We start from the raw sequence: 19,976 nt of genomic DNA, 5'->3' as shown, positions 1-19,976 counted from the left end.
TTCAAATTAGGTTTAACTTACCCGAGAATACTTCGAAATGGTAAAATTTTCTCGCGGTATCGATTTTAACCATCTATGTAATACATCTTGTTGCTTAGGAAATCTATATACTGATACTTTAGAACCGTCACAATAATTTTAGAAAGGGAAAGGAAATTTCAGTAGTCAGAGGAGCGAAACGATTTTATATAGAAAAAAGCGAGTGAAACAAAGCGGAAACGAATGTAAAGTGATCTGTCGAGGAAAATTATAATAAAATGCGAAAAATCTAAAATATTAGAATTTCAAAAGCGTTGAGAAATTTATGTCATTAGTTAAAGAAGGTAAAATTTTGTTAATGTGAAAGGGTTTAAAGGAATCCAGTTTACTAAATGAACAAGCTCTACGGAAGTGTCCCCTCAGATTAGCTACAAAAATTCTTTATTTCTCCTTTCACACATACTATTTATGTTCCCTGCCGAGAAATTTCAGTCTGGACAACACATCTCAACGCATATTATCATAACAGGCTAAAGTTCCACAAGAGTTAAAATTAAAGATGGGATCTTCAAGAATTGAACAACGAATTTTTTTGATGAGAAAATGACTTCTTGAAAAGTTGAATTCTTCAAGCAATTTTTTAACAGATAAAAAGATTAAACAGGGTTATGGCAGTATAATATTACAATTATTTTGAATTGCGAAATGTGTTTTATGAAGATAAGGGGTACTTCGTAGTTGTTTATTGTTACGAAATGTCCAGAAGCGGTAACAGTATTTCCTGGTAATTTCCAATATATGGTGCACTATATTTTTCATTGGTAGCACATGCCTTGTACTTCATTGAATTCGTCATAGGCATTGACGAATTCAATGAATATGAGGCCATATTTCATTAAAAGATTTTATAACTTAATACTTAAAAACCTATTTACACAGAGCCATATAGGAACATTACATTCCATCGGAACTGGCATGTTGATCTATCAAACATGATTGCTATTTGTTGTATGAATTTCATTTTCAGAGGAAATTTCCAATTCGACTTCTAGTTTTTCATGCATTGATCTTCTTGGTTTACAACCGAAATTGTTTTCACTATATATTTTTTTTTTCTGTTTGTTTCCTCTTCATGCAAATTCATGTCGCTCTGATAGTTAAAAATATTTCTTTTTACTATTACATATATAGTCCTCCCAAAATTTGTTTTCCATAGTACTTGTTTTCTGAGAAACTAATTATTTGAAATCAATTTCCAATAAGAGCAGAAATTTTGTCATGGACAATAATGAAAACTCTCAAAAGCTTCGTGTTACAACCTTTAGCTATTAAAAATAAGCCTAACAATCTTGTCGTTTATAACATTTCACCTCTTTATCAGTTACAAAGTTGCTCGGATTCTTCGCAAATTCAATTTTCAGGTTATTTTTGCAACCATCACTAAAATTCTTGGCTCACTTCCTTAACATCCCGTCTCTGATTTCAATTTCTGTGGAGTTCTAACTTATAGTGCCAATGTGGTTTACCTACATTGGAAAAATAGAGTTGAAATTTCTCGTCAGGGAACATAAAACGTAAAGATAGGAAATGAAAAAAAATTATGTGTACACCACATGACTTCCTGGTACGGAATATTAAATTTTCTTTGCCTACATTTCATCGAAACTTATTTCCTCGAATTTCATTAGAGATATATTTCTTATTCAATTAATTCAGTTCTCACTTCGCTCAAGGCAAAAATACACACACCCTCAAAATATCTTAATAAAAATTGAAATATATAAAACACCAAATACAGTTAAAACATTTAAACAATTTTTATAATTAAAGTTAGAGTTTCTAAGCAGAAAAAAGCAATTTGGGCAGCGAGCAAGAAGGCAGATTATGCGGGGCACAAAATTCAAAGTTTCCTTTTGGTCCCAGTCGGCAAAAAGACACTGAAGGTGCAGAAAGATTTAATTCACTGTCCTGCTAAGTTTCAAATGTAAACAAATATGGTTGCCATGATGAGAAAATTAAGCTTAGCCTCACTTAAACAACTTTTAAATTGTTGATAATTCTACAAATATTGCATGCATTTTAACTAACGGCATAAAAACCTTAACCGGAAAATAGGAATAATATACTTCAATCATTTTTAAAGCAAAAAACGCGCAATTTACCAACATATATCTGAAATGTATTTTCTCATACATTATTTGTGTTGTGCAGCTGGGGCAACAGGAATGAGACAAATTTTGGAATATAAAGTGATACGTTTATTTTAGCATTCCTCTCGCAAGCGTTCCGTCATGGTGCTCATCCAGTCAGCGATATTAATTGAAATCACGAGGTGACGCTATCTTCTCATCAGGAGTGTTCTTAAGGACTTTATGTAATATGACAGATTTATGAGTTTGGCGATTTGGCGGGCGCCAACAGGTTAATATAATTTATAATAAGGAAAGGATTTCGCCAAAATTTAGGAACAGGGATGCAATTTAGGTAGAGAATCGCCAACACATCATTAAGCAATATGATTAGAATTTAATTAAATCAATTGATTTAAAAATATCATTACTTACACACACACACACACACACACACACACACATATATATATATATATATACTTTTGGTACGGCCGATTGCAACCAAAAAAGGGAGGTGCACAACTACGTATTATAGCAGTTCTATATACAAAATTTTAACGTTCTGAGGTTACTCGTTTTTGAGTTATGCGAGATACATACATACATACGCAAGTATGTACATAAGCCACGAAAGTACCTGTTCTAAATCCATTTTAAATCAGTTTTATAATTCGTTTTGGGGAAAAAGAGTCTTTTATTCTGTCCTTATGTACAGATGTCCTGCCAAAACATCGTTAAATTGCATTCGATAGCGGTCAAAATGGTTATTTTCTTTAAATATGATAGCCGGAATTTTTCAGTAACGAAGTATTATAAGCATACTTCTTTTACTTTTGAATTGAAATTGAAAGTTAATCAGAACAGAGTACTTAGCTATAGCTTTGATTTTGGATCTACAAAAAATTATGCGTAAAGCTACTTTAATTAGTAAATTATGTTTCTTTGAACACTTTCACATTAATAACATTTTTCTGCTTTAGTTAATGACATTAATTTTTCAACCTTTCCAAATTTCTTATATCTTAGATTTTTCACTTTTCATTTCTGTTTTCTTTGGCGGATTGCGTTACATTTGTTTTCACTTTGCGCGGCTCATTTTTTTCCAAATTAAATCATTTCGTTTCTGCGACTGCTGAAATTTCTTCCCCCCCCTTCTGAAGCGAGATACCCATGTCTAATTGTTCTTAAAATTTATTTCAAAATTTATGCCAATATAAGGTTGCTTTTTGCTTAATTTTAAAATAGTTAGTCTCTTCAGTATTAAACAAAATGAAAAATTAGTACTTTTACATATACCTTCTCGTAGTGTGTCCTAGAAACAGCCTTTTATCTGATAAGTATGGCCAAATTTGACTAGAACATTGTCGCATAACTTTTTTTTTTTTTTTTTTTTTTGTCTATACGTCCGCGTTGTCAGCTGAACATGTTATCGGCTGTTAAATGTCCATGTCTGCTAAGTATTTTGTTTACTAAATATCCGTGTAGATAAAATGATAATAGTCCTCAAGCTGTTATTTTGATGAGTGTTTACAAAAAGAAAAAGGCTAGCAGTAATTAATGCTTAAAAATATTTTGGCCTTGTTTCGTAAACTACTTTAATCTTTCGAAATGTTCAAAGTATGCATCTGCTTTGTATCAGCTTATGATGAAGTTTCGGAGTGCTGATAAAATATCTTTGGAAATCGAGTTCATTTGTACTTGGTCTAACACTCTTAATAACACAGGAGTGGGTTTTTTTTTTTTAACTTTATTGTCACTTAGGTTTAATACTCTAATACTTTAATATAATATATACGTACTCATTGTCTTAAAAGATTTCTCTTAAATCCAGCTTAAAAAACGCATAATTTTTCGATACGCACAAGTATTAAACTAAACTACTGATAGTATTAAACTTAGTGTGTTGAGACATTAGGTATTTCGAAGCAGGAGAGATGAAAAATGAGCAATGCCCTCACCACGGAACTTTTAAATACGCGCCGAGTGTCCTGACTACTACACCATGAAGGCATGCTAAGAAGGCGAGGAGAAATACCTTATATACTCCCCCTTTTAAAGAACGACTGGGATTTAGGCGACCCAGTTGCTAAATCTCGGTAGTGATGGATCATCATCCATCCCCTTTTTAGCTCGGGGGCCATTCTAGAGATATTAGGTTATTTCGAAGCAGGAGAGACTTGCAAAATGAGTAATGACCTCGCCGGGACTAGAAATCTAACTTCTCGAATACGCGCCGAATGTGCTGGCCATTACACCACGAAGGCATGCTTAGAAGGCGGGAGAAATACCTTATATACTCCCCCTTTAAAGGGCGACAGGGGATTAGAGGACCCAATCGTCAAATCGGGGTAATGGAGAACCATCATCCAGCCTCCTTTTTTTTAGTTTGGGCGCCACTGTAAAGACTTTAGGTATTTCGAAGCAGAAGAGATGAAAAATTATCAATGCCCTCGCCGGAACTCAAACACGGACCTCTCGAATACACGTCGAGTGTGTTGATCACTACACCAGGAAGGAATGCTAAGAGGGCCGGAGAAGTACTTTATAAATGATGCTTCTTATAGCAGATGCTTTCTGATGTAGTGGATTTCTCATTTTCTCTGGTCGCATTCCTAACAGAAATATCAGTATTTCAGCAGCACAGTTACTGTCAAAGATAAATGTAGTTTACTAATCACCCAAAATATTCCATTTATACTTTTCCATACTGGATCTTGCGAGGGAAGTATTTAAAAACTTTATTGGACATCTTAGACACTCTTAGTTCAGGCAAATCGGAACGACTGGTATTTTTTTTTTTTTTTATTATTATTATTTCTTCCGGTGTTAAAGAAAACGACTTGCTTTCTATTTATAGGTAACTGAAAATCAGGAACTGAGTACAGATATAGCAAAGGAAATGAAAAAGAAATCACAAATAAAAATAAAACTATTTTTTTCTAAGTTTAAACTTCAGTACAACTACACATGTAATTTAAATTTCAATATAACTTTCAGAGCTGCAGAAACAATTTCCAAACTCCATGAATATCACCAAAAACCGTATCACTCAAAAACTATTATTGGTAATAAATATTTAACGACATACAATAAAAATAAATATAAATAAATGTTTAGGAGTACATTGAAAACAAATCTCAGCTTTTTATTTTGTAATAAAATTTTCTAGCAGTTTTATCTACTCACGAACGCTTTCACACATATTCTCCAACTGAAATAATCTGACTGACATTGTTAATGTTTTTACCTTTTTCTTGTTTAAGATCATTCGTCCAATACAGCATAAAAAGAAATATAGTTATACTTTTATTTATGGTTTAAGTGATATATATAATAGATATTTTCGATTATGTACCTGTTTTTCGTAAACTGCATATAACATCAAACAAGATGTAGGCCACCTGCAAACGAATTAAAATTAGCTAATTAAGTTAAATCATAACTTAAACTGGATTAGAAGTAATCAGTAGAAGAAAAGTATGAAAATGGGAATTAGCATTAGGTATACATTAGCTATTGGGTACGAACAGGGAATATTATTATAATACATAAATAGAGGGATATATCATAAAGTTATCTGATGCTTAAATGATAATGCTTTGAATAATAATTTCAACCCAGCCTGCAATGAAACTAAGATTTAGTATAGTGATTGTCATGTATCTCAGAAAGGATACCTAGGTGACATCACTGTTAAGGCGTTAATATTTCTACAATCATATCATTTAGCTTTCACGAACGGTTCCAAAATTAAAAGTAAAACGTGCTATGCATATATTCTCGATGCGACAGCAAAATTATTAAAACTTCTGACCGCACTTAACGAGCGAAAACAATATATTTCAAATAGAGCTAACAGCGTTACATAAAATATATATACAAAAAGCATACATTTCATAAATAGTTGTTAACTTTAGCACATCGTTATTTTATGTATCAAAGGAGAAGAAGGAAATGAACATGCAGATAATTCTTGGGAGAAAAGGGAGTGCATAAGGCAAGGTAACAATAACCAGGTATATTCTCATTGTGGTGTAGTGGCCGAACCCGCTACCCCCGTTGTAATGCAGGTTTTAAAAGAATTTTCAACTCAAGTTATAAACAACAACATGAATTTTAATAAAAAATGTAACTTTAACAAGTGCGGTTAAAACAATCTGGGAGTTGGACATAACTCCAGTAGTTTCATAAATGGTTACAGCAGAATGTGCTAGGCCAGCAAAACATCCGAAATAATCATATTTCATTCATGCAAGTTTTTTTCTGATACTCCCAGCAGGAAGATTTAAGCCGATGTTCTCCTGAAACCCACCTTTGTCTCTCACTGCTGAAACTTAGTTCCTCATGGTATCGCTTCTTCTTCGCTGAATCCGGGAAGGGAATTTCTCCTATAATAGGCAATAAAAGGCGACCACATTCCGCCCCGGTGAAAGAGCTTGCCCTCGAACGATTATTCAGAATGAACAATGTGACACTGTTGTAACAGGATTTCTTCTCTAGTATGAAAGAGGCACGACTGCATTCTGAGTCCGGTCCCCCTGAGCGAAACTAGACAAGTAGCATCAATGCGAACTTGTCACATCATGTACATAGTATGGCCATTTCATACAAATATTCAACGAAAGGCAACTGCAGTAAGCAGTAGGAAAGGGACGAGATGCAAAAGTGCAGGTCGACTTGCAATATATTACTAGATGTGGTACCAAGGGATTGATAGCCATTCTAATATAAAATAGATTCTTTTAAGCCCTAGATATTTCCTCTATACTTCTGATTTAGATGCATTACATAACAGAGATTTTATCCTCGAAGAATTAGCAAACAGTCCGCTTTATTTATTTAAATGCTCATTAGTTTAAAAGTCCTACAAGAAGGCATATCTCCTTTTAGGCAAAGAGGTTTCGTGTGCTTTTTCATAATTAAATAAACAAAACCAAACGCTCAGTAACAAAGAACCTTCACATTCTCATCATTAATCGCAACATTTTTATGACAACAGCTGTGCAGCTAGAAGATATGTGTAGATGTACAGCATGTATGTCAAATTAAAAATTGGGCCAAAATTAAAAGTTTTTAGTTTGGAGAGGCCGCAAGAAACAAACTTTAATTTTTACGGAAACATAGGTATTTTTCAACAAATACAGTCATAAAAAAGAACAAAAACAGTTTATTATTTTATTTCTGAGCCTTGGTATCTCTTCTCTGCTATTATCTTGTCTATTTTGTGGTTGGGGGGAGAATACTGCTCGCAGTAATTACTTTCAAAACTGACCCAAGCTGAGCGTCGATAAGTGGTTAGACAAGTTTAGATTGCTTGCACCGATAAGTACTTCCAAACATTGAAATAATTTCACATGCAAATCTTCATGTATTTTTAGACCTAGTAGGTAAATATTTGTAAATTTCGAGTACTACAACCTCTGCGAATTTTTCTTTCAAATTTTAGTGGCACTGAATTTCAGTTAACTCGATTTGCGTATGACTAGGTACTGTATATTCATTGAGAACATTGAAGGAAACGAAAAAATATTCTTCCAAAGATTTAAAATCTGCAAATCTTGTCTCAAATTCATTTCTAAGATTTAGAATATTTTCTCCGTATTTTTTATATAATGCAGTTTCACCTAAACTTAATTTTTTTCATATTGCATTTCAGAAAGTGCGACAAATCTTCATTTTTAAATTGCTTTTCTCAAAGAACTAGCTTATATTTGAATGCTTTAACTCTGTCACACATGTTCGCAATGATCTGATCTTTTCCTTGCAGTGATAATTCAAATCGTTTAAGTGTTTTGTGATATCAAACATGAAAGATAAATTTTGCAGCCGGTGTGGGATTAGAAAACAACTTGTGTCTTAAATTTAGTGCTAAAAACTGACATTTTTATTATTTTAAATCCCAGAATTGTTGGAGAATTTTAGAGCAGGATAACCAACATACTTTGGTATAGTAAGGATAGATCAGAATACTCGCATTCTAATTCACATAAGAAAGCGGAGAATTGTCGCTGATTTTAAGTCTCGAGATCTTATAAAATTGATAGATTTTTTAATATATGGTAACATATTTTACATGTTTATCATTTTCTGCAGAGTATTTCTTGATGTATAATACAGTGCGCGTGATGAATATGAAATCCACCATAAAGTTAGCTTTGCTTTTTTATCATTAATGCCACGAAACCTTTATTTTTTCCGATTATTGAAGGAGCATCGTCTGTAGGCTATAGAAGTTAAGTTTGACAGAGGTAAATTATATTTTTGTAAAACTTCATAAACACAGTCAAATGTAGCTTGGCCTGTACTAGCAATACGCATCGGTGCTAGTTTCAATAATTCCTGAAATACGTTGAAATTTGTGTCGCAAGCACGGAGAAACAAGAGCTAATTGAGCACCTCAAACATCCGTACTTTCGTCAAATGCATTGGAAAATCCTTCAAAATTAGGTGATTTTGCTTTGGACTAATCTCTTAAATTAACAGAAAAATCAGCAATTCTTTCAGAAACTGCATTTCGAGACAAAAATTGTTTGAAATGGCTTCGGATTTCCCAGATAAACAATTTACGCAGCTCTAATTAGATATTCCTTTACGAAATCACCTTCAGTGAAAGTTTTCGAGTGTTTAGCTATCAATTCCGACAAGACACAACTTGAATGCACCGCCACTTCATTTTCTTTTGATACTTACTAAACACCAATTGCTGTTTTATCAGTTCTAGTTTCAGCTGTTTTAACTTTACTTGTCTCATGAAGTCTTCGTAATAATCATATTTTGATTTATGTAGTTCATAATGGCGTTTAAAAAATATCTGAAATGTTTCAGACTTTAAATTACGTCCAAAGGGGCGTTTTTTTTTTAAAAAAAATATTTTGTGTGTTACATTTATTTATTAAATATCACGTTCTTCGCACTTAAACCATAAAATTCAGTTCAGTAGCAATGTCGCAAAATGGTTTTAAAATGAGCATATGCTTAGAATTTCCGATACAGAGACTCGCGCCCTGGAGTTAAAAATTTTTTTTCTGTACAACGTTGCCATTGCTTGCTTTAAAAATCCTTGAGTTTGTTAATCAAAAATTCGTTAAAGTTTTACAAAATATGAAATCGATAATAAAACAACTTCCAACTTTCAAATTTGGTCTTCCAAATGCCCATATTCGTAGGAGTCATTTAAAATTCGATGGCTCTATATACCGTTGCTTTATCACAGTGCTAGAAATATACATGCATTTATGCAGATTTTTCATTATTTAATTTCTTCAAATATAATGGCAGGACTCTAGAATTTTGGGGCAACAGTTTGAAAAGTGAAACAGACATTTATAGTGAACCAACGCAAAATCGCAAAACGAAAACAATAGTCTTTCAGGGACAAAGCCCCTTTGGACTGGGAAAAAAAAGCACAAAACATACCAAACTGATTATTTTTACTTTCTACTTCCCAGCAAAAATATTCCAATTTCCACTTTTCTTGAAAGTTCCGATGCTCATCAGCAGTTTTTAGTTTAGTTATACTTCTATTTTGCTTTCATAAAAACATGGGTACTAAATACAAATCTACGTAAAATTGTTAGCACTTTCTCCCTGGGACAGGATTGTAACTGCGAGCATTAATTGGCAGAACATTAGCAAACCGCTTTCACTATCTGAGATACCAATAACAGCTAGCTAAACGTGGGTCGGAGCATTTAAGCTAAACAATGGAGAGAGAATGTGCGTTCAAATAAGAGTGCTACTTGATGGCGTGTCATTCAACAACTCCCAAAACCAATGAGTCATGTGCTGAAGTGATAGGAGAATACACTAGGTAGAAAATGGACTCTGATATTCTTTCAATGCACGAAGGCTTTACAGGCGACTTCACTGTGAAAGGGAGAGGGCAGGGACACACATATATATGTATTATGGACTCCATGTAATAACTAAAAACATTCTTTCTTATATAATATTCTGGGTCTATTATAAAATTTATAACTGCACTTCTTGAGGACATTACAGTTTTTATCAAATATACAATCCAACAGTAGTGGTGTAATTTCTTTGCTACTTAGTCACTAAGTATACCGTATTTCATTTTTTTCTAAAAATTTTATTCCAACATGAAACGCATTTCATATTTTTATACTTCAGCATTTATACCATTTTATATCAAAACTGAAATGATGAAAGAAACGAAGTTTTTAACATTAAAATTCGTTCTGAATTTTATGATTTTCCTCATGTATAATGCAAATATAAGAAATACTATTTTATAAAATCTGTTCGGTTTAATTTAGCGTCCTCCAGGTTCAACGTTCTCTTGTGAGAGGACGTTGAATGAGGAGCGGTACGAGAGCAGCCAAATTTAGTCCATAGTAGTTGGAGCGGTATGTCCTTAACAAAGACATCTCAGTTAAGGTAGAAAGAACACGTGTGATCGGCAATAAACAATAAACCGTCCAACTGTTATTAAGAAAGTTCCGTACATTACTTATTTACGCGTTATCAAATAATTGCATAGTTTGATTAAATTAATATTAATTAAGCTGGTTTACAAAATTCAGCACATCTAGATGTGCTGAATTTTGTAAACCAGAACAGGTAGCGAACAATATGTTAAAAGCACAATCACAAGTAGCATTTAAATTACATGCTAATAAAAATATTCAGTATTTATTTGAAGGTAAAATTATAACTGAGCTGGAAATAATGACCATACAAAAATTCTTTTTGTTTACATTTTGGATACTTCAAATAATGTTTTATACTTCGACAGGAGGCAAAAAAAATATTTTACTTGATTTATAACCCTTAACAAACAGTCATTCTGAGAAGGTTAAAAGCTCTAAAACTCAAATTTAAGGAAAATTTTCTCTGATTCTAATCTTCAAATAGAAATTGCGAAAAATTAGCTCAAGTTTCGGTAACGTGTCTCGTTCACAGTCGAAGAGGTTCTAGCTTTGAGTTTAATCGAAGATCCGGTTTACAGAATAGGGCAGGAATAAATGGTTAGAATACCAAAATGTTACCATTAGTTGTACAGGTGTAGTACCACTGCATTAGCTGTACAGATCCAGTCGAATTTTGATGAAAAACTTATCGAGGGACGCATTCGAAGATCTACCACGCTTTCCCTACCGGGCTCTTCCCCTCACGGCTCGAGAGGATTTTCAGCTCAGCAGTATTTTGAATGCCCCCTCCCATGCCACACAGGTACAATGCACTTACAAAAATCCAGCCCTTCTCCATGGTCTCGAATCTTGTTCCGACGATAGTGCATCCAGCGTCGTTATCCACTGTACCGCTATAGTCGGTGACAGTTGAACCGGTTTGTTAGGCAGGAACTCCATTGCTGTTACATTTACATGTGTATTATTATTATGTAGACTGTACTCTTGAAATCATTGGACAGTCTACATTCAAGTAGATATTTTCCAAGTTCTAATCATGATGTGGAAAGTTATAAAAAGCGACTATCGGCTTTCCTACTGCGGCAATAGTGGACTCTAGATTGAAGTTCTAGTCAAAGCTCTATATTTTACAAACTCAGCTCGACCAAAAATTTGAAACTATATCATAAAACATATATTGATATAATGGTGAACTGTATCAAAAAATATAGAACTTACTAAGCTTCCGGTAAGGATGGTTGCAGCGTACACAAGAAAAATCAACATCAGCGAGGCTATGACTATTGCAGAAGAACACAGAAGACGGTTTATAACGCTCAAAGATGTATAGAGGAAATCGTCGATTTCGGCTTTGAATATTGACCTCACGAACCTCGGAAAGCAGTAGAAACAGGCAGGTGTTTCGCACACGGATTCATTATCTGTAATATTCAGATGACATAAACTCATATACATATTAATAACGAAAGCGTAGGTGTCGATAGCAGTTGTCTATGGCATATGTTGTTTGATATACAATTATACTTGCAATACATTCCGTAAAGGGATGTCTGTTAACATCGCTATATCTACTACAATACCAGATTGTTTATCCCAAATACAATGAATGAATATGAATACGAATATATTAATACAATATTTCTATTGAAATGTCATTATTCTTTCATGGAAAATATTGTTATTTTTATTTATGTTCAGATAAGTGATTGGTTTAAATTGTTCTAACAATTAATTAATTGGTATTTTTTTCATTATTACGTCTCATTTTTAACTCAGCTCATTCCAGAAGTATGCAGAATTATTTGATTACTGAATAACTCAACGTCCATCAGCGTATAAGATCACAGTACTTAGCAAGTAAACAGAAACAAATAACTATTTAGTTCTTTGAAGAAGTTTTGTTGAGGAATCTCAACACACTGTAGTATCTATAATGATAAATAGCAATTGTCACAACAATATCATAATACTGAAGATGTCGTAATAACGGTACAATACTTAATGGTTTAACACAGAAAACGATTTAATACCACTTGCAGAATATAGCAGCGACTAAAAGGTGAAATGATAAATTAGATTATTTTGCATACAGCCGGCTTGAGAAAATTGGGAACTTTTGGCTGAAAGTGCCCAAAGTTTCCAAGTATTTTTCACTATTCTAAAAAGAATGTATATACTTCTGATCCCCAAGTCTCGCAAGAAAGATACCAATTGAGTGTTGGCAGCTAGTAGATATAAAATAAAAAGGAAAACTGAATTCCATGTTACGCAATTTAAGCCTTTACTAATTGATTTTTTAACTTTCAAAATAAAACTTACATTTGGTATTAAAGTTTATAGCGACAGAAAAGAATGCAACATATTAAACATAATTTATCATTATTGAAACAGATTTCAAAGGATGCATCAATATTTTAAATCCATGAATGTTTTGTTCATTATTTTGAACGTATATATGCTTGTAGAAGAATATAGCACTACAGGAGACGTGAAACTGCTTTACAGCGCTGAACATTTTTATGAATTCCCACAGGTTATATGGCCCATCAGTAGCCGAGCGGTAAAATCGCTGAACACTGGTAGTTCGGTCCGAGGTTTGAATCCCGGAAATGGGTTAGCTGCATGGGAGTTTTCGTGGTTTTAACCATGCGTTAGGTGTATACGAGCCAGTTTCCCCCTCAAATTCCTCTACGAAGGCATCCCTTCCCTTAGACAGATAGCTCTTGAGACTTTGCCGTAATCACACAAAACCACACAGGTAATATACTAACTGAATAAAAAACTTTTACAACGTTTATGATGTAGTTTATAGTGCGATTTATTGGAAATTAATGCAATGCGTTAATATAGTTAATATATATTCCAAAACTGATACACTGAATAAAAACGAAAGAAAATTTAGTAGTGATGACTGACAGAATTTTTTTTTTTTTCCTTGTCCTACCAGCGGCGAAGCAATAAGTAGCTGAACACTGGTACTTTGGTTTTGAGGCTGGAATTCCCCGAATGGGCTGGCTGAATGGACGTTTTCATGGTTCTCTCCATGTGTGACGCATATACGAGGCAGTTTCCTTTTGATAGTCCTCCATGAAAGCATCCCTTCTCTTAGACAGATACCCCCAAAGCTTTGCTCTAATCACATCAACCAAGAAACCATTTTTTTCCTCAGGAAATATGTTACTGTATTCAGTAAAAAAAATAAAAGCGCTGATTAATGCCTTTTATGCATAACATCCGCACTCAAGACAATAGCCGTATTAAATTTAAAATTGTTAGATACACTATTTCAGTTTCTTGAGATAGTAATGAAAATTTCGTATTTACATTTCTAACGATAGCTACATATACTAATAAAACCTTCGCTGATTAATGGAAATCCGTTAAATATACCAGTTTAAACGAAAGAGAAAGTAAACATTCACGACAAATGTAAACATAGTTTGCATAACAATAACCCATTTCAATTAGGCTATGAAGCTAACAATTCGTTTTATGTTTGAGATAAAGAGAAGTTTTAAAATCTAAAAATGGTGTGGCTGGAACAAATGCTATTTACAGACTCTGATTAAATTTTAGTTTCGTAATTATTAAGTTTGATTTCCAAACACAAAATATAAAATTCTTTCACAATACGAATGCATGTAACAATGTTAATTCAATATTTTCTCTATTCAAGCATTAGACAAATACTGTTTCTAGCGCGGTTTTATTTTTATTTTTCTCAAATGATTTTCTGTTTTATGCCTTACGATCATAGGGAAAGGGAAGATGAATCTATAATGTACTTGGTTAGCTTTTAAAACTAAAAGAAATGTAATGCCAAGATTCTTTAAAAAAAAAAAAAAAAAATTGGTTTGATTCTTACTTTTTCACGAAAAAGTATGTAGCAATAGGAATTAAAACTGCAAGAAGTTGGATATATAGTTTTGATAAATACAAGATCTTATTACTTTATTTATACAAATTTATTCTTCTTTATTATTATTAACAAGAGAAGCAAATTTTCAAGTCTAAGTAATGCATGTTTATTCGTGATTATTTAAAAGATAGTTGTGATGAACTAAGATATTTCTTTGTTGTATAAAGGAATCAAACCTTTTGTAGAAAAATGTGGGCCATTTAGACTTTCAAAATGCTGTTTTAAAGCTTTTTCAGCTTCTAACCATTGGAGTAACGAAAGAAAATCTTAAAATTCACAGATGAGATTAAAACGTGCGAAAGCAAAATTTGCTAGCGAAGAATCATTGAAAATTTAGCTTTTCACCTAGAATGAATTTAGAACTTTTCTGCTACTGGATAGATGTGCTAACAACATATAAAAACAGTTACATCAATCCCACAAAGACGACTACAGGGCAGAGCATTTTGCACTTAATTGACCAATCTAAGCCTTAACTCTTACCATTTAGCCTGGACAGTTATGGAGGCAAGTTGAGATCAGATAACAGCGAGGAATTTCAGAAAAGGTAGCCTAGTCACTGCCCTCTAGTAAATTGATGTGCCTAAAATTACACTATAGAAACATAAGGAAGACTGATTTATTTTGCTTTTATATGTCGCAAGGCAACCTGAATGATTACTAATCATGATAATTTACAAAGGATCATCGTTTTCTTAAACAAGATGCCACAATGCCTCGATCATCAGTGATTGCAGATAAGCTGCATGAAATTCAATTTCGTAACTTTCACTACGGTCTCACTTGATTACACTTTCTATGACATATAATAACGATGAATGAAATTTCTGTACTAAATACACTGAGATAACTTACAAACCCGTAAGCAAAATTGTTTGCCATATAGACAATGCATAATAAGGTGAGCTAATTCTTCCTCCTTGATTCATTTAACCAATTGTGCTACTATGAATATTATTAAAAGTTTTGGTTACAGACTGGAAAGATTGTCTCCCTTTTCTGAGCAAAAATGTAAGTATATGTGTTTAGTTATACTCTTAGTCCACGCAAAGGCGGATTTATGGGATTGTACAAGTCGCAACCCCGAGGAACTTCTTCATCCAAGAGGTTCCTAAGTCATTGAGAAATAATACCTCAGGTCCTAAAATGAAGGGTCCCAAAAATTATCAAGCGATTTGTATTTTACACTTCATCAATCCGCTACACGTGTTTTGTAAATGTGAATGATTCGTTTTCCATTTTTATTAGACAGAAGCATCATTTGGATATTTTAGTATTTATGTTCGTTAACAGGCATTAGTTCTTAAATGAAAAGCTAAGTACCTTCTCATAAACGACTTCGAATACGATGTCGTAAAATAATAAAGTAAGCGTCATTCGAGTCCCAAAATGAATAAACAGAAAATTAGACAGCTGTTTTTAAGTTTTATTCTTCAGCTGTAGGTAATAAAAAAATCTAACGCTTAATCTAACTAATCTAATCTTCTTGCACAAAGGGCAGCTGTGGGAGACATACAACACCAGCAATAGACACATCTCCAAAAGTACTGTAGGATAGAAAGGTGGCCTTTTGCATGCTAATTAATGCAGCAGAAATGCTGCAAGGCGAAACGTTCGCAGCTTCATCTTAAACTGAGTTTTGGAAAGCAAGAAAAATTAAACAAAACTAAGTAAGTTATCTTCAAACGCTAGATAAATGAGGATTAGATATATTGTTCTCTAAAGTCTGGAAAGAATTGAGTGTATGGAGAGAGACTAAATGTCTTATTGTGTTACTTCTTAAATACTTTCAAATTTAGCAAAATAAATGCATTTAGAAAAACAAAGAATATGTGCAACATGTTCCACAAACATTGGAAAACTCTACAGTTAGCCATTTTTATATTAGGTTCATCCCGTATGAGAAGAAATAACATGATCGTTTCTGTTCGGTTGAAACAGAAGCCATAGCAGAAGGAAATGATTTTCATCCTTGAGAAATATTTTAGCGCGTGTACGGTCTTTCAGATGAATGATCTTGATTTATTATTTATGGTAATAAAGTAAATCATAGAGTAATGATCTTTTCTTTCAGTTGTTTTCATTCACTCTACAATTAACTTTATAGCTAGGAAATGATAATTATTCTTGTATCTAGTCTGTGAGAGTTATTTTAATTTTCTCACAATCATTTTTAATTTTGAAACCTTTTCCTTTAAATTCTTGTTTCCCACTTTCAATTACCTTCCAGAATGAGTTTTTTGTATCGCGTTGCATAAATGAGGTAGAAACAGTATATGAAGAAGTTTCGCTTACTTCAGCAGAACAGCTTAGGAATCCTTAGTGGCGCGTGTTTGCCGTCAGGCTACTTCGCTTTCAAGTTCACTTCGCTTGGCCGTATAGTACGTGCGGATTAATTTGATTAAGGGCCAACTACGTTAGGTAATTGTATACAGCTTCGGCTAAGTCAGTTTAGTTTAGCATTAGATTAGTTTCTTATTTTCTTATCTTCAGCCCAAATGGAGGCTTTCTTGTAAGCCCGAGAAGGGGCTGACTATCATTATTTCTTTGAGTTAATAAAAGGGTATTTTAACACTTCTCCGAATTTTGTCGTTTACACATTTGGGCTCAGCCATAAGTCGCTACATAGTTCAATAAGTTCCACTACGTTCAGCACAAAGTGGTTAGGAACACTACAAGTCTCTTGACAATATGAAGACACCAATAATCTTTTGTTATAATTACAGATTGAAAAATAATAATGGAACAACAATTAGACTTTCAAAGTGCAAAATGTAGAATGAACATATTTAGGGGTAATGAATGTAAACTGTAGAGGAAAAGTACTCACTATTTTGTATTGTTTTCGTATATAGGCACATTACCAAGGAGGTTATGACGAGTCCAGTCACGATGATTACATAACGCAAAGCTGAAAAGAAATGATAAAAATGTTTTTATAAAAAATAAAGTTCCTTTACCCACAGTAGAAACAAAAAATGTGAAATTTCGATTACACGGCTTGATAACTTTTCTGTGCTCATTCATGTTTGGATACACGATCAGACATTTATATCTTAAAAACATATGACAATTTTTCCCTACAGATCATCTATATTACTTCCATCATTGAGATGAAGCATGGGTAGAATAACTGACCAATATTTAAATTCGCTAAGCACTAGGTATATCTATAGTTAAGTGTGAAGATAAGCACCAAGTACCCAGATTCTTTCATTCTAGAATAAAACTCCCAAGGAAACAACAATATTCAATGACTTTTATCTTCAAGCGCATAGACAATGCAACCCTCCTCAGGTTGCATTGTCTATGCAATTGAGAATATAATTAGAAAATTCTGTTTTATTTTTCATCCGAAAGGAATTACAATTACCCTGTCACTGGAGAATTTCATTTACACTGTCACTGGAGAATTTCATTTACACTGTCACTGAAGAATGGAACTGATTTTTAACAGCTTTAGGTTTCAACTCGTATATTTAAATGGCAACGTTAATTGCACAGATAAAAATTCTATTTTAAGCAAATCAATTGTTTTTATTTAAAACTTGAACACTTTTTTATGGTTTCTAATGAATCTGCTAATTCATAAAGCTGATTGTATAATTTTGATCTGTTATTTAGGATTTGGTTTCCAATGAAATAAGCTGCTAATGCTTTCTGTATGTACAACTTAAATGCTAAAAAAACGTTTTATGAAGTGCTTTATACTTTTTACATTCAAAACATTATTTGCTATGGTAATCACTAATTGGAATTTCCATTAAATTTGAGATATCCTGTGCACCGTTAGCCTTTTAACCCTCTAAGCGGCAAGGTCATATATATAAGGCCTAGAATATTTTTTGGGATGTCTGTAAGAACATATACTTGGATCGTACAGAAATGATTGACACAAGGGCTCTCACAACGAAACTATTACACTGTCCGAAGGGAAAACAAGTGAAATAGATACAAGGAGGCGTGAGCTACTCAGAATGCATAGATGGAGCTGGCCGCAAGCCCCGAACGGTGTAAGACAGCGTTCATCCCTTTCTCCTCCGTCATTGAGAGCCTGGACAGCAATGATGAAAGGTGATTATCACAGTCAGCGTTGGCAGCGTGGTTCCTATGGAAGAAAGGGATACAGGGTAGTGAGATTCCTCATCACATGGTGTCGGTGTGCGGGAACAAAGCACCCTCAAGACGTACCGTATTCCGTTGGTTGGCAAAGGTCAACAGTGGATATGAGACCGTAGCCAAAGGTGTCACCGCGGGATGACCAGCAATATCGAATATAGCAGCAAATGTGGCGGCTGTGTCGGATTTGATCATAGCGAACAGGTGCATAACGTTCAACAAGACAGGGCTTGCATAAGGAGCATTGCAAGAGATTGTGCATGGCGATTTGGATTTGAGAAATGTGTGTGGACCTCGGACATCGAACCAACATATGGGACTACGCCTTGCTTGACAAGATGAAGGACGCAGTCAGGGGCTAATATGTTGAATCTTCTGCCGAATTGCATGCAGTTGTCCATTAGGTGGTGCACCAACACTCCCACAGAAGGGTTTACGAAAGCCTTTCGAGACCTCCCAGTTAGATAACCGAAGTGTGTTGACATGGGAAGGGATTATTTCTAACTGATGTACTATCAGTTTTTTGTTAATAAATTGTATTCCGCTCTGTGACAGCATTTGTGTCATTCATTTCTGTACGACCCATGTGCGTCTTAAAATAAGTCCGAGATATTAAGGCAATATATGAAAAGTGCATAAATCCAGGTACAAAGTGCCAAAAGTAATTTGATATTACAAAACAAGAAAATAAATCTTTCTCATGGTCATTTTCGGAAATGTTTGCTTTGTTAGAGAAAACACAGGCCGGTCAAAGGGTTTTAAATTCGTATATAAGTAGTATGAGTATTCTAATGGGCTTTTCTTTCATTACAGTTTTGCACCTTCGCATTTACGTATATTCTCTCCTGTTTTGATTTTTTTAAAAAAAAATTCCTATATTATACCCTGCTACTAATGAGCCGTACTTCCAATGTTCAGTTCTCTACCTTAAATACTTATGAATCTTTAAGGTAAATAAGATTTGCTCTTTTCGGCTAAAATCCAAACTAAAATAACTCAATAGGGATTTTCATTAAAAATTAGTTAAGTTTTGCACCAATTATTTTAATTGGTGCAAATTATCCCAATTATCTCATTAATTAACCCAATTATCTCATTGATTCGTTTTTAACTATCATTTCTATTTTCATCAACTCCCACCAGAACGCAAATTAGTTAAAATATAAACAAGCGCATATTTCTTGAGTTTGAGTGAAAGATTTTGGCAAATTTCGCTTGATTTCTATGCTGAATGAATTTAAACTTTATCGGTTTTAATCCGATCCAGGTCTGTGAAAACTTAGGGCCGAGTCAGGGTTAATTTGTATGTCAAATTTAATTTAACTTAAACGTGTATTCTGTCAAATAGAAGAAATTTGTTTCTGTTACATTCCTAAGGTTGTGAAATTGTCACGCTGGTGTTAATAAACATGTTTATTTTAAACCTTTACTTTG

At 33.6% G+C, this 19,976-nt stretch overlaps 1 protein-coding gene and 1 long non-coding RNA gene across 6 annotated transcripts in view; one reads left to right on the top strand and one right to left on the bottom strand.

The window, feature by feature from the left end:
* The window catches only part of LOC118183437 (uncharacterized), a 57,658-nt gene that overhangs the window by 5,350 nt on the left and 32,332 nt on the right, over positions 1-19,976 (bottom strand). For 4 of the 5 annotated variants that reach the window (XM_035352999.2, XM_085810751.1, XM_035352982.2 and 1 more), the window contains 3 exons: positions 17,254-17,334; positions 11,723-11,925; positions 5,467-5,512 (listed from right to left, as the gene is read on the bottom strand). In XM_035352999.2, coding sequence (XP_035208890.2) covers positions 5,467-5,512; positions 11,723-11,925; positions 17,254-17,334 — 330 coding nt within the window. The remainder of the gene's footprint in view (positions 1-5,466; positions 5,513-11,722; positions 11,926-17,253; positions 17,335-19,976) is intronic. The other variant, XM_085810742.1, reaches the window with a different exon arrangement.
* LOC118183459 (uncharacterized) overlaps positions 1-19,976 on the top strand; it is a 36,357-nt gene that overhangs the window by 12,196 nt on the left and 4,185 nt on the right. The window lies entirely within an intron of this gene.

This window comes from Stegodyphus dumicola, chromosome 1 (assembly GCF_044657685.1).
Source record: "Stegodyphus dumicola isolate Sdum_Otavi_A_Nest chromosome 1, ASM4465768v1".
Taxonomy (NCBI): domain Eukaryota; kingdom Metazoa; phylum Arthropoda; class Arachnida; order Araneae; family Eresidae; genus Stegodyphus; species Stegodyphus dumicola.
Note: the sequence above shows the minus strand (reverse complement) of the source record. Positions and strands in the feature narration are given on the sequence as shown.